Raw genomic sequence first — 15,552 nt, forward strand, 5'->3', positions numbered from 1 at the left:
CAACCGGAAGTGGTCCGAGCAGGACGCAGCGTCCAGGGCGGCGAGGAGCACGACGGGAATCGTAGTAAGAAAGAAGGAAATACTGTGGGCACGTCCTGAGGTGTGACCCCTAGAGCCTACGAGAAAGGTACACAAAGGTCAAGGTTTTATAAGAGAGAGAGAGAGAGAGAAAGAGAGAGAGAGAGAGAGGGAGAGGAGAGAGAGAGAGGGAAAGAGAGAGAGAGAGAGAGAGAGAGAGAGAGAGAGGCTCAGAGCAGTCTGGGAAGTGTAGTCCAGATGGTTTAGCCGGAGATTCTCGGTGGGCCCTGAGGTTCCGGGAAGTTACTGAGCTGGCTTGAAAAGAGGTAGGTGCGTCGCGCGGCTTGGGGCTGAACTCTGGAGCAAATCGAGGGCTTCCGGGGCCGTGCCTCCCTGCCCTACTAGTGGCTTTACGTTGTCCTGGAGCGGGGAACCATGTTGCTATGGAAACCCTTGTCCAGGACCGGTGAGTGGTGCGTTGGGGCTGCCTGCGCTCCAGAGCTGTTTCCGCTGTTGGGAAGTTCTTTCCCGGAGCTGCTTTTGAGCTGGGTGAATTTGGGCGGCAGCGAGAGGTTAAGCTCGAGAGCCTTCTCGCGCCAAAATGAAAGAAAGACCCGGAGGAGGAACCACGACCTCCTTTTGCTGTTGTCCTTAGCCCAGTCTTTGTATCAGAATCAGAGTGATGTGATGGATGTGAGGCGTCAGGTGCATGCAAACATCTCTGCGTGGTCCTCTGTCCCGCTGGGAGCTGGGGCATGAGAGATGAAAAAGACAAGGTTTTTGTCCTCATGTCGGGTAGAGATGCTCAAAATAGTGATGTTTCCGAGTTGAACAGGAGTGTTTCCTGTCCCTCTCCACAAGGACAGTTAAAATAATAATGGCTGTTATTTATTGAGCGTTTACTAAATGACAGATTATATTCCAGGAATTTAGTCTGCATGACGTCATCCAGTCCATACAATGACGGGGTGACGCTATGGATATTAAGATATAGTGAAAGATGAAGCTAATTGTTCAAGATAAGCAGTGGATGGTATTAGAACCTCTGCTCTCTGCCTCTTTCCTTCCAGAGCAAGCTAAGGTCACCAACTTTTTTTACAATGAAAAGGACAAAAATAAATTAAGGAAAACAATATTGTAAATAAAAGAAGCATTTTATTCATTTCAACAATAATGCACTATAATATGATAAGTGCATAATAAAAACATCTGTAATATTTTATATTGTAATTATGCTTACATGCCTATTTTTTAATAATAATTGTAAGAAAAAAGTACTCATTTATCTAAATGAGTACTTTTCCATTGAATGAATATTTTTTGTCAATGTATCATTTTGTAACAATATATTGGAAATATCTGAACAAGAAATATCCTTAGTATTGAATTTTATGGCAAGTAGTGCTGCAGCTAGAGTATCAACATTCAGTCTTGATTTCTCACTTTTCCAAAAATCATTAGCAATTGAAAAAAACTCTTTCAACTGCTTCACTAGTTCCAGGGCAACACAATGTAAATTGAACAAGAATAAATAAATTTTCACATGGAATATGTTCATTTTTGAAATGGCTGAATATTTCCACTCATCTTTTATCAATGTCGATGTGTTAATTTTCCCATTGTATTAATTTTTCAGAATTTAAATATACATTCAGTTTTCTAATTTCTTCAGAGACAATTGTCGTCTATTTTGATGTCTGGCATTTCTTTAGATAAAAACTAATGACAAGATTCAATATTTGTCCAATATACTTGCGATGAAGTAAAAAACACCATTGAAAATGGTTATTTCCCATGATGTTTGTTTCAGACCATTCTTCTATATATTGAAAACATGTCTGGTAAAAATTCTGCACTTCTTTGATAAACTTCTGTTATGCCCAGATTTTTTTTTTTTTTTTTTTTTTGTATTTTTCTGAAGCTGAAAACGGGGAGAGATAGACAGACTCCCGCATGCGCCCGACCGGGATCCACCCGGCACGCCCACCAGGGGGCGACGCTCTGCCCATCCGGGGCGTCGCTATGTTGTGACCAGAGCCACTCTAGTGCCTGAGGCAGAGGCCACAGAGCCATCCCCAGCGCTCGGGCCATCTTTGCTCCAATGGAGCCTTGGCTGCGGGAGGGGAAGAGAGAGACAGAGAGGAAGGAGAGGGGGAGGAGGGGTGGAGAAGCAGATGGGCGCTTCTCCTGTGTGTCCTGGCCGGGAATCGAACCCGGGACCCCTTGCACGCCAGGCCGATGCTCTACCACTGAGCCAACCAGCCAGGGCCTTATGCCCAGATTTGATTCTTCTAAGTCTGATAATTTTCTTTTTATAATCAAAAGAAGAAATTTTTCTTCAAAATGAGATTTATATTGAAGGATACAGTCATTCAAAATAAGACTAACTTCTGTAGCTGAAATGTGTTCACCTTTAATCTTTTGAATCGTTTTGTGAAAAATAGATGCTTGATTATGTACAAAATACATTAATATCTCAGATATTTTATTATTGAAAAACGATTCCAGCCCTGGCCGGTTGGCTCAGCGGTAGAGCGTCGGCCTGGCGTGCAGGAGTTCCGGGTTCGATTCCCGGCCAGGGCACACAGGAGAAGCGCCCATCTGCTTCTCCACCCCTCCCCCTCTCCTTCCTCTCTGTCTCTCTCTTCCCCTCCCGCAGCGAGGCTCCATTGGAGCAAAGATGGCCCGGGCGCTGGGGATGGCTCTGTGGCCTCTGCCTCAGGCGCTAGAATTGCTCTGGATGCAATAGAGCGACGCCCCAGATGGGCAGAACATCTCTCCCTGGTGGGCGTGCCTGGTGGATCTCGATCAGGCGCATGCGGGAGTCTGTCTGACTACCTCCCCGTTTCCAGCTTCGGAAAAATGAAAAAAAAAAAGAAAAAAAAAAAAAAAAAAAAAACGATTCCAGGATTTTAGGACATTTGTCTAAACTTAAAAACTATCAAAGGAGTGGCTCAAATAATTGTAGAACATGATCTATAGCAGGTGTTAGAGCAAGCCATCCAACCTTGAATATCCTAAGTTTTTTGTATTCAACATTTGCTTCTTCACAAAATTGTTTTAAAGTAGCAACACAAATGGTAAAATGACTAAAATGCAAATAAGTTATTATTCTACATCAGTATAGTGGCACATGACGCTGTGTTGATTGCATTTGACAAAATATGTGCATTATAACCTATTCCTAGTATATATTTTCTTTCGGAGTAACTTTTTTTATTTTGTGACAGAGACAGAGAGAGACAGAGAGGGATAGGGACAGACAGGAAGGGAGAGAGATGAGAAGCATCAATTCTTTATTGCAGCTCCTTAGTTATTCCTTGATTTCTTTCTCATATGTGCCTTGACCAGAGGGCTACAGCAGACCAGTGACCCCTTGCTCAAGCTTGTGACCTTGGGCTCAAGCTGATGAGCCTTGCTCAAACCAGATGAGCCCACACTCAAGCTGGCGACTTCAGGGTCTCGAACCTGGTTCCTTCACATCCCAGTCCGATGCGCTATCCAGTGCGCCACCGCTGGTCAGGCTGAAGTAACTCTTGTAATTTTAAATACACATTATTCACCCCTTTGCGTCTTCGCTCACCAAAATTTGTATTTGTATTATCAACTGTTAGTTCAACTTTATATTTCAAATTGTTTTTATTTATTACTCTGTATAAATGGTTTGACAAAATTTCAGAAGTTTCGCCCCCATTGGATTCTAAATTTAAAATTTTTACTTGAATACCCTTGGTAACATTAAAATATATTACTATTATTGGATACAATTTAAATTTCATTATGATTTGATGCATCAGGTAAAATCGTTACAAATGCTGCAGTTTCCAAGTCCTCTGTAAGTATTTGATCACAGAAATTTTTAAGTACTGATTTCAAAATAGCCTTGCATTTTCTCCTGGCACATGAAAATTTTGCTTTGTGAAACTTTTTCAGTAATTTAGTTGTACAATCCGTACTACAAAAACTTTCTGAATTATGGTATGAAATGCAAATATTCCCTCCATTGCAGCAAACTGTTTTTCATCTTCAGAGTAATTTGAAGTTTTAAAATACTTGTTACTTTACAACTGGAAACTGATGTATCTAATGATTGCTTATGTTTGTTGGTGGTCAAGTGTTTTGTTATTGCTGCTCTACCCCAAACTGCAATACAAATTCTCTGCTGCAAATATTGCAGAAAACAATGGTATCTTTCTTTGATATAAGGAATGGAAATTCCTTTTTCAGTTTATCATTGAAGTAGCATTTTCTCTTTTTTGATTTTTCCATACCTTAAGTGAACTTTAAAATTAAAAATAACGGTGAGGTCGCCGGTTCGAAACCCTGGGCTTGCCTGGTCAAGGCACATATGGGAGTTGATGCTTCCGGCTCCTCCCCCTGTCTCTCTCTCCTTTCTCTCTCTCTCTCTCTCTCCCTCTCTCCTCTCTAAAAATGAATAAATTAAAAAAAATTAAAAATAAATTAAAAATAAAATATAGAGCTACACGAATGATGCAGGCACGTTTAGGAACTGAAAATGTTACATCATGGTAGGCGAATTATCCGGAAGCTAAATTAACAAAACAATATCAAACAAAACCACTAATTTGGAGTGATATTTGGGTGTATTTATCATTTTCTTATTAAAAAACGTCTGTTTTATGCAACTATTTAATTAAAATGTGTTATTAATAGGTATGGTTTGAAGTTAGATTTCCACTTTAAAACTCGAATTTTGGGTAATACTTGTAAATCAAATTATACGTATTTGGAAATTATTAAATAGATAATGAATTAATAAAATGAATTGTGCTTACCTGTCTGTGATTGAATATTCACTGAGAAAGAAATAATCACGAGTCTACAATGTTGTATGTGCCGTGTCATGTTTCATTAAGAAGTACACAAAGCCATTTGCGCGTTTGGTATATCGCGCACTCTCTCAAGGTCTCCTGTGAGGAGCACATGCATCTCATAATCATGTCTCGCTGGATTGTACTGATCCTTGACAAATCGTCATGTCAAATACAAATACGTCACGTCACACGCAGTGGATCAACTCTGCATTGATCAAATACGGACATTTACAGATTAGTCTTCCAATATCAAAAAGGAGGACATGTAGGAGGACACTTTTCGAGAGGATGAAACTTACAACAGAAAGATTGTCCTCCCTACAGGAGGACAATTGGTCACCTTAAGAGCAAGCACTTTTACTCATAACTCTATACTGCTCCCTAGTGGAAAGCTTTTCACAGTTTGCAGAAAAGTGAAGACAGTGTAAAGCAATCTTTTCCTTTTAAGCATTTCTCCCCAGAGCTTTGGCTTCCTCTACTATTTATCTGCATTGGAATCAAGATAGTATCTCATTTAATCCAAAGCAGTTTGAAGTGTGATGTGCTGGTATTTAGTGATAATATCACCTTTATCTATCCCAATTTTCATGGGAAGGAGAAACCTTTCTTTGTATCAATATTTCACAATACCTAACTACATCTTAGACACATGTAATAATAATTTATATTCATAAGTAAAGGAGCTTTCACTTACTCATATTTATTTAATCCTCACTGTGTAACCTATGTATAATTTTTATGGGAGGCTGACATTTAAAAAAATTTTTATTGATTTTAGAGAGAGGAAGGGAGAAAACAAGAGAGATAGGAATATCAATCAATCTGCTCCTGTATGTGCCCTGACCGGGAATCAAACTGACAACTTCTGTGCTCTGGGATAATTCACTAATCAGTTGAACATCTGGCCAGGGCGGGAGGCTGACATTAACCAAACTGAACAGCTTCAACTTCATCTGTAAAATAGGGATAGTTTTGCTACTGTTGCAGGGATTTCGTGTTAACCTAAAAGTGTGAAGAGGAGAATGGGAAAGAATAGCACAGTGTTCACGGAAAAGTCATTTCCCTTTCCTTGGATCTCGGGTTTCGTCAACAACAGAACATTTACTGCCTGACTATTACAGATACACTCCAGTGGCTGCTCTGGAGGACTTAAAGATGTTGCCATCAATAGATTTTAAACTGAGAGGGAGTTTTATTTTTTTCTTCAAAAAATGTTTTTTGTTGGTAAAAGATTACCTTGGATTTTCAGACTGGAGTGTTCTCTTGAGGCCCTTAGCGTCCTTATTCTCTCTGCCTAGAATGCCCTTAATCCTCGTTCTCTGCTTGCCTTTCACAAGTCAACCAAGACATCATCTCCTCCAGGAAGTCCTCCATGTCCCTATCTACCCCACTCTCAACCTAGAGTGGACTGGGCCTGTGCGATGCCATTGCATTACCCTCCTCAACATTCCTAGGACATGACGTTTTCTGTTTACGTGTTTGTTTTCTCCACAGACTGTGACTGTGCCTTTTAACTTGGCAGCTGGAGCACAAGAAGTGTTTGTTTAATGAATGACCTATCTATTTAGGACATATTTAGACCCGGAGGATACCACTGTGAATTGGTGAGTTAGAGGGAGTTTTCAAGAGATTTAGTAAACTGATTTTAGTATTCAGGAATGATCACAAATCTCTCATAATTCTCATGTAGAGTTGATAAAATTTAGTGGCTTTTATATTCTCGTATTAACATTAATGAATTAAGATGTGATGTTTTAACATTATTCTTTTAGCTAGAAAATGTTTTTGAATGTGACTGGAGCACGAGATTAAAGTGACTGTTGCCTAGAATTCTGTTTTATAGGCAGCCTTCTATTTTAAGTTCATGAGAAGAGTTTTTGGAATTACAGAGTTGTGGATCTCCATCATATAATAAAAAACATAAGGCTCAGATACTTAAAGACTTAGAAGTCTGTGTGTGAATCCAAATCAGTCTTTTTCTTCGCCATTCAGTTTAGCATGCATGCTTACACATTGATCTTACATTTGCAGCTGAGATTTATCCCCTCCAGTTTTTCTTCCTCTCTGTCGTTTTTAACAGCTAATAGTTTTATTGAGTCTGGCTGTTAGTGTTGATTCCATTATGCTGCGACGAAAACCAACCCGCCTGGAACTGAAGCTTGATGACATTGAGGAGTTTGAGAGCATTCGAAAGGACTTGGAGGTAAGGGTACAATTTCAAACCCTTAGGAATATTTGAAACAATAACTAACTTTTGAACTCCAGACTTCATATATCAACAGCTTATTTGGATGGTTTTCAGGCATCTCTGATTTAATGAATTGGTTTCCTGTGGCTGCTGTAACGAATTACCAAAGATTTGGTGGTTTAAGGCAAAAGAAATTTATTCTTTCATAGTTCTATAGGCCAGAAGTCTGAAATCTGTCTCACTGCACCAAAACCAGTGTGTCAGCAGGGCCCTGCTCCCTCCAGAGGCCCTAGGGGAGAATCTATTCCTGATTTTCCGGCTTCTGGGGGTCACTGGCATTGTTTGGCTTGTGGCTGCATCATTCAAAGTTCTGCCTCTGTGATCACACTGCCTTTGCCTCTTCTGTCTGGGAAATCCCCCTTTGCCCTCTGACAAGGATACATGCGATGGCATTTAGGACTTACTCAGTTAATCCAGGATAATGTTCTCATCTCAGGATTCTTAATTTAATCACATCTGCAGAGTTCCTTTTTTTGAACATTTCACTACAATTTTTTATTCATTTATTTTTTTACAGAGAGAGAGAGAGTCAGAGTGAGGGATAGACAGGGACGGACAGACAGGAATGGAGAGATGAGAAGCATCAATCATTAGTTTTTCGTTGCGCATTGCGACACCTTAGTTGCTCATTGATTGCTTTCTCATATGTGCCTTGACCTTCAGGCCTTCAGCAGACCAAGTAACCCCTTGCTCGAGCCAGCGATCTTGGGTCCAAGCTGGTGGGCTTTTGCTCAAACCAGATGAGCCCATGCTCAAGCTGGCGACCTCGGGGTCTCGAACCTGGGTCCTTGGCATCCCAGTCCGACGCTCTATCCACTGCGCCACCGCTTGGTCAGGCGAGATCCTTTTTTCATATAAGACAACGTTTATAGATTCCTGGGATTTGGACCTGTTAACTTTGGGTTTTATTATTCAGCTCACTATACTTAATAGGTTAAAATAGACAACATTTAAAAAAAATAATTGATATGAGAGAGAGAGAGGAAGGGAGAGAAAGGGAGGAGAGAGATAAGAGGCATCAACTCATAGTTGCTTCACTTTAGTTGTTCATTGATTGCTTTCTCATATGTGCCTTGACTGGGGGGCTCCAGCCGAGCTAGTGAACCCTGCTTAAGCCAGAGGCCTTGGGCTCAAGCCATCGACCTTGGAATCATGTCGATGATCCCACACTCAAGCCAGAGACCCCATTCTCAAGCTAGCATGCCCACGCACAAGCTGGCGACCTCGGGGTTTTAGTCAGGGACCTCAGCATCCCAGGTCGATGCTCTATCCACTGTACCACCCCCCATTTGGCCACAAAAACTCTTGATTTCCTCTTCAAGCCAATTCCATAGTGTTCCCCATCTCAGTATCTGCATTTGCTCAAAAGGAGTCACTCTTGAGTTTTCCTTCCATAGTGTTCCCCATCTCAGTATCTGCATTTGCTCAAAAGGAGTCACTCTTGAGTTTTCCTTCCATAGTGTTCCCCATCTCAGTATCTGCATTTGCTCAAAAGGAGTCACTCTTGAGTTTTCCTTCCATAGTGTTCCCCATCTCAGTATCTGCATTTGCTCAAAAGGAGTCACTCTTGAGTTTTCCTTCCGTAGTGTTCCCCATCTCAGTATCTGCATTTGCTCAAAAGGAGTCACTCTTTTTTTTTTTTTTTTTTTTTTATTCACTTTAGAGGAGAGAGAGAAAGAGAGAGAGAGAGAGAGAAGGGGGGAGGAGCAGGAAGCATCAACTCCCATATGTGCCGTGACCAGGCAAGCCCAGGGTTTCGAACCGGCGACCTCAGCATTTCCAGGTCGACACTTTATCCACTGCACCACAACAGGTCAGGCAAAAGGAGTCACTCTTGAGTTGTCCCTTTCCCTTACCCTTTATATACAATCTGTCCATAAACCCTTTGATACTACTTCCAGAATATTTTAGATTCTATCTGTATCTTTTCATCTCTACTGTTACAACTCTGGTCTGAGAAACCATCATATCTCTCTCTCTCTCTCTCTCTCTTTCTCTCTCTTTTTCTCTCCAGTTTCAATAGCATCCTAAGTGCTCTTTCTACTTCCATTTTTGTCTCGTCAATCCATTCTCCATCAGGTATCTAGAATGATCTTTTTTTTTTTTAGTGAGAGGAGGGGAAGCAGAGATAGACCTCCCGCATGCACCCGACTGGGATCCACCTGGCAAGCCCTGTCTGGGACCAATGTTCTGCCCATCTGGGGCCCTTGCTCGTTGCAGCTGGAGCCATTTTTTAGCGCTTGAGGCAGAGGCCATGGAGCTGTATTCAGCACCCGGGGCCAACTTGCTCTAATCAAGCCCTGGCTGTAGGAGGGGAGGAGAAGCGAGAGAGGGAGGAGTGGAGAAGCAGATGGGCGCTTCTCTTGTGTACCCTGACTGGGAATTGAACCTGGGACTTTTATACTCCAGGCCGATGCTCTACCGCTGAGCCAACTGGCCAGGGCTTAGAATGATCTTTAAAAAATGTTAAGATCATGTTATTTCCTTGCTTAAAACTCTTCAATGGCCCTGGCCGGTTGGCTCAGTGGTAGAATGTTGCCCTGGCGTGCAGGAGTCCCGGGTTTGATTCCTGGCCAGGGCACACAGGAGAAGCGCCCATCTGCTTCTCCACCCCTCCCCCTCTCCTTCCTCTCTGTCTCTCTTCCCCTCCCGCAGCCAAGGTTCCATTGGAGCAAAGTTGGCCCGGGTGCTGAGGATGGCTCTATGGCCTCTGCCTCAGGTGCTAGAATGGCTCTGGTAGCAGCAGAACGATGCCCCATATGGGCAGAGCATCGCCCCCTGGTGGGCGTGCTGGGTGGATCCTGGTTGGACGCATGCGGGAGTCTGACTGCCTCCCCATTTCCAACTTCAGAAAAATACAACCCCCCCAAAAAAAAACAAACTCTTCAATGGTTTGCTGCACTGAAAATAAAATCTTAATTCTTTTTTCTTTTCTTTTTTCTTTTTTTTTTGAGACAGAGTCAGAGAGAGGCACAGATAGGGACAGACAGGAAGAGAAAGAGATGAGAAGCATCAATTCTTTGTTGCGGCACCTTAGTTTCTCATTGATTGCTTTCTCATATGTACCTTGAAGGGGGGCTACAGCAGACCGAGTGACCCCTTGCTCAAGCCAGCGACCTTGGGCTCAAGCTGGTGAGCTTTGCTCAAACCAGATGAGCCCGTGCTCAAGCTAGCGACCTTGTGGTTTCGAACCTGGGTCCTCTGTGTCCCAGTCTGACGCTGTATCCACTGTGCCACTGCCTGGTCAGGCAATATCTTAACTCTTTATGGCCTGTAAGATTTTGTATGTTCTGGCCCCTCTCAGGTTCACTTCCTGCCACTTGTTGCCTTGCCTTCTGCCCCCCAGACACACTGGCATTCTTACATTTCTTTCTTACATTTCCCTGAACATGCAAAACCATTCATCACTCATGGCCTTTGCACAGATTTCCCTCTGGAGCGCTCCCCATTTCTTCATGTCTCCATTTAAATGTCCCTCAGTCTGAGCAGCCTCCCTGACCCTGTCCACCTTAGGTGTGTCATTCCTATCCATGCTGCCTCCATCTTATTAGGGTCTCTCAGAGCACTTTATTCTTTGATTTTTATAGCATTTATTGTAAGTCATGATGATTTGTTTGTTTATTGTAAAACCATTTACATTGGGAACCTTGATGTAGAAATCATGTTTGTCTGTTTCACCATTGAGTTCGCAGAACCTAGTATATAGTTGGAGCCCAGTATGTATTTTGCAGAGCAGCCTTACCCTGCAGTCCCAGATGTGCGTTAATAAGACTTGAAGTCTTCAGTGGCTTTTGGAGTGAAGTCCAGATTCCTTAGGGTGGCATGCAGGGCCCTTGCTCATCTCTCCACTTTATCTTTCACTGCTGTGTTATCTTTATTTAACTTTACTCTGCGTCTGTGCACCCTCTGTTCCCTTTACCTGAAGTGCTCTTTGCCTTTCTTTGTCAGGCTAACTCCTACTCATCTTTTGACTCGGCTCCTCCCAGAAGTCTTTTTGACTACCTGCCCCAGCTGGACTAGTTTCAACCTCTTCCTCTTGTGCTGACCTCTCTCATAGGTCCTGTCAGTCTCTGTTGTAATTGACTGTTTTTCTGTTTTCCTCCACCGGGCCATATGCTTCTTGAAGTCAGGAATGAGTACACTCTTTTCTGCTTCAGTCCCCTGCAATACCTGGCTCAATTGAGGTGCTCGATACAAGTCTATTTTCATTTGTTGTCCTTGGTAGATACTTTTGTACTATATGGCAGAGGTCATTATATCTTGTACACATCCACGAACATGATGGCTTTACCATGTATTTTATATGCTTTGGTTTTATTTTTGTTTGTTTGTTTTTTGTTTTTGTTTGTTTTTTTCTGAAGCTGGAAACGGGGAGAGACAGTCAGACAGACTCCCGCATGCGCCTGACGGGGATCCACCTGGCACGCCCACCAGGGGGCGATGCTCTGCCCCTCCGGGGCGTCGCTCTGTTGTGACCAGAGCCACTCCAGCGCCTGGGGCAGAGGCCAAGGAGCCATCCCCAGCGCCCGGGCCATCTTTGCTCCAATGGAGCCTCGCTGCGGGAGGGGAAGAGAGAGACAGAGAGGAAGGAGAGAGGGTAGGGTAGAGAAGCAGATGGGCACTTCTCCTGTGTTCCCTGGCCGGGAATCGAACCCGGGACTTCTGCACGCCAGGCCAACGCTCTACCACTGAGCCAATCGGCCAGGGCCTTATATGCTTTGTTTTTTTAACACATGAAAACTTATTTCTGAGGTTTAGATTACATTAAGGAATTATTGGTAACTGTGTTAAGTGTAATAATGGCATGACATAGGCTGATCACCAGCCGGCCTGTTTGTTCTCAGATACTTCCTCTGACCTTACCCTTCTCTGATCTGTATCTCAGGGGTTCAGCCCAGGCCTGTGTATGCTTCTCATTAAGCTTTCTTTTCCTTCTTCCACATCCCGGAGATTTAGTGTTCTCTAAGCATTATAATTTTTTTGCTTTTTAAAAGCTCATGTTGATAGTGCCCTTCCTTTTAAGGATCAACTTTAAGTATGGTTTCAATTTCAGTTACAATGAGTCTCATAAAGTGCTAGCATACTGAACTTTGACTCTGCAGAGTCAGCTTACCATTGAGTTAGTCTTTCTACTAAAGGCAGTATCCAGTGGGCTTGCCCTGTTCTAGAGCAACTTAGGGGGGGATAGTTTTGCCCTGAACTAAAATGAAACCAGAAGAAAACAGATAGTTCATTTGTTATTGAAATTAGTTTGATTACCATTTGATGACTAGATTCTGAAACAGTGTTTGTTCATGGGTGGGGTGTGTGTGTGTCCAGGGGGGGCTATTAAATGATTTTATTCCATTTGGATATTCTCAGAGTTTTTCATGGCTTATAAAATTATAGCATCCTTTGCCTCTTAAAATTTGTGGTCATAAAGTTATTTGGGTAGAACTTTCTAATGGTACTTATTGGTAATGTAGACTATAAAGTAACACAGGGAAATCATATTCATTTCTACATACAGGGTGGGGCAAAAGTAGGTGTCAGTTGTTCATATGGAAAGTAATACAATAATTAGTAAATAATATGCGTACTCACGACTGTAAACCTACTTTTGTTACATCCTGTACTGTGTGTGTATGTAGTAATACCTTATTTGGTTCACTTTAGTATGTGGACAATGGCTTTTTTTAATTTAGAAAATTAAATTTAATGGGGTGACTTTGGTCAATAAGAGTACATAGGTTTCAGGTAAACATTTTTATAGCTTTGAACTGTTGATTGCATTGTGTGCCCATCATCCAAAGGCAAATCATTTTCCATCACATTGGCATTTAAAGGTTCAGCAGTAAGTGGCGAGGTATGGAAGCAACCCAGTGATTAGAGTGAGCCACTCTTCTGGTAAGAAAGTCTAGATAAAACATACACCTGTTCTCTCACAGAAAGTCATCATCAGCTGTTATCCTTACAGTTATGTAGTGGTAGTTAGGGCATCTCTTTGAAAATGGTCAAACTGAGACCTAGACTTTGTGAATTCTGTAGTCACTTGTGATTTAAGAGCCAAACCTTTTCTCTGAAAACAAAGTGAAACCCCCCAAGTCTTATGATGAGATAGCTCAGAATCTTCTATTCCTGTTACACTTAATCTGTTCTTTTGTGGTGGTTATTGTTTTATCAGTCACTTTATTTTTCCCTCTGTAATCTGGAATTTATTGAAACACCCTTCTCTCTCCCTTTTCTGACAACTCTTGACTCTTCTGATTGCAGTTCCTGCTCTGAACCTTCACTCCGTGCTCCTCACCTCTTTGTGTCTCCTTGGCAGTATGGGCTTTCCTCTGTCATAGCTCAGATCACCCTGTGTTTGAATTGTCTCTTCACCTGTTTTCTCGGGGGGAGTGTGACATCCTGAAGGTGTGATATCTTTTGTCTTTATACAGTAGTCCTCCCTTATCGGTGGGGGATATGTTCTGGGACTCCCACTGGATTCCTGAAGGTGGGGATGGTACTGAACCCTATCTATACTATTTTTCTTCTTATACGTACATACGTGTGACAGTTTAATTTACCAATTAGGCACAGTAAGAGACTAACAACAATGAATAATAAAGTAGGACGATTACAACAATATACTGTAGTAAAAGGTAGATAAGTGTGGTCTCCCTCAAAGTATCTTATTGTACTGCACTCACTCTTCTCACAGTGATGTGAGATGGGAGAATGATTACGTGATGAGATGAAGTGAGAAGAATGACAAGGCATTGTGACAAGTACTAGACTGTAAGGGTGCTGAAGACATGCACAGTGATACTGCAGCAGTCATTCTGACAATTGAGATGGTGACTAAGTGACTAACAGGCAGCTACCATGTACAAGGTAGAACTGCTGGTCAAAGGGATAATTCATGTTCCAGGTCAGTATGCAATTTAAAACTTATGAATTATTTATTTCTGGAATTGCCCCTTTAATATTTTTGGACCTTGGTTGACCGTGGATAATTGAAACCTCAGAAAGCAAAACTGTGGGTAAGGGAGACTGCTGTACGCACTTGTATTCCTAACCATCCAAACCTGGGTTTCAGTTTATTGTTCTGTCGACCCTAACCCTATCTTTTACCTTATGCCAACCAAGTACACGGTGGGTGCCAAATAAATATTTGCTCATGGAAAGAATGTGGCCTTAATCCTAAAATTTTTATATTTTCAGACCCGTAAGAAACAAAAGGAAGATGTGGATGTTATAGGAGGCAGTGATGGAGAAGGTGCCATAGGGCTCAACAGTGACCCCAAGAACCGGGAACAGATGATTAATGATCGGATTGGTTATAAACCCCAAGCCAAGCCCAACAATCGTTCATCTCAATTTGGAAGTTTTGAATTTTAGAGGTCAATTACTTTTGCTTGCCAGAGCCCTGGGATGGTGTAGAACGATGGCAGAAGTATTATACAAATAAGATTAGGGAAATGAGTACTTGCAGTCAAGCAGAATGTTTTACCTCCTGCAGAGAGATCCTTTTGCTTGGCGATTACTGGTGCTTAACTTTCACTCGAGAGCTGAAATCCAAACTAGTTTGTCTGGAAAATTTGACTCTATAAAACATGTCTGATTTTTGTTTTTAAAAATAAATGTATTTTCGGAAAAGTATGAGACATCCTTAATGAAGTATAATAGCGCTGTTAATCCCCAGACTTGAAAAGGTAATTGCTACAGAGGTGACATTATTCTTCTCGTCTTCATTAAAAGATCCTAAGCACAGAACACTTCCAGTTCATCCCTGTCACTGACTTTCATTTAACTCATTCATTCAGCAAAGTATTTATTGAGTGCCCACTATGTGCCAGGCACCATTCTAGGTATCTGGTAACATCAGTGAACAAAATTAACAAAGATCCCTGCCCTCGTGGAGATGAAATTTTAGTGATTCTGTGTAAACCTGATTTCCCATTCTGAACCTTTCCTATGGAACCCCCTCTCCAGCCCCTCTGCAATAATGAGGCTTGGCAGAAGATTCCTCCTTCCCAAACTAAGCACGTCCACTTAGTAAATGGAGTTCTTGTCAGGCAGCTTTCCTTTGGACCAGGCCTCATTCATCCTGAGCACAGGAACCAAGCAGGGATTGCGTATTCCACCCCCTGGGGCTTCACAGGAAGCTGGAGTGATCAGCTGGTGAGGAGGGAAAGGAGCATAAAACCAAAGTAGACCTCATGAAGGCTTTCCTGCCCACTCCCATGTGTAGAGTTCCACTCGTAAGGAGTGAATTTTCTGTTCCACTTATTGGATCATATAGCAAGGAGTTAAGATCATGGACTCTGGGAACCATGGATTTATCATTATTGGTTGAAACTAAGTGGTGGGTGTTGCTGAGAGGGGTTCTCAATATTTTTCTTTCTACTTTTGTGTGTGTTTGGGGAAATTCTCTAATTAAAAGGATTGTAAATATCATGGATTGTGGACTGAAGTGTCTTGAGC

The 15,552-nt window shown here is 42.1% G+C and overlaps 1 protein-coding gene across 3 annotated transcripts; it reads left to right on the forward strand.

The window, feature by feature from the left end:
- The first annotated feature begins 30 nt into the window (after nt 1–30).
- CDC26 (cell division cycle 26) lies at nt 31–14,741 on the forward strand. Of its 3 annotated transcripts, none has more exons than XM_066256477.1 (4): nt 31–127; nt 6,348–6,457; nt 6,934–7,056; nt 14,290–14,741. In XM_066256477.1, exons 3-4 carry the CDS (start codon nt 6,976–6,978, stop codon nt 14,464–14,466), a joined length of 258 nt encoding a protein of 85 aa, XP_066112574.1. In that variant the 5' UTR covers nt 31–127; nt 6,348–6,457; nt 6,934–6,975; the 3' UTR covers nt 14,467–14,741. The 3 variants fall into 3 exon arrangements, with proteins under 3 accessions (XP_066112574.1, XP_066112573.1, XP_066112575.1); XM_066256476.1 differs by lacking the exon at nt 31–127 and adding an exon at nt 151–344; XM_066256478.1 differs by lacking the exon at nt 31–127 and adding an exon at nt 349–484.
- The last annotated feature ends 811 nt before the right edge of the window (nt 14,742–15,552 follow it).

This window comes from Saccopteryx bilineata, chromosome 2 (genome assembly GCF_036850765.1).
Source record: "Saccopteryx bilineata isolate mSacBil1 chromosome 2, mSacBil1_pri_phased_curated, whole genome shotgun sequence".
NCBI classification, from domain to species: domain Eukaryota; kingdom Metazoa; phylum Chordata; class Mammalia; order Chiroptera; family Emballonuridae; genus Saccopteryx; species Saccopteryx bilineata.

Coding starts and splice junctions, on each gene's coding strand:
- CDC26 (XM_066256477.1), top strand. CDS start 6,976: ATGCTGCGACGAAAACCAACCCGCCTGGAACTGAAGCTTGATGACATT. Junction 7,057..14,289: donor GCATTCGAAAGGACTTGGAG/GTAAGGGTACAA, acceptor TTATATTTTCAG/ACCCGTAAGAAACAAAAGGA.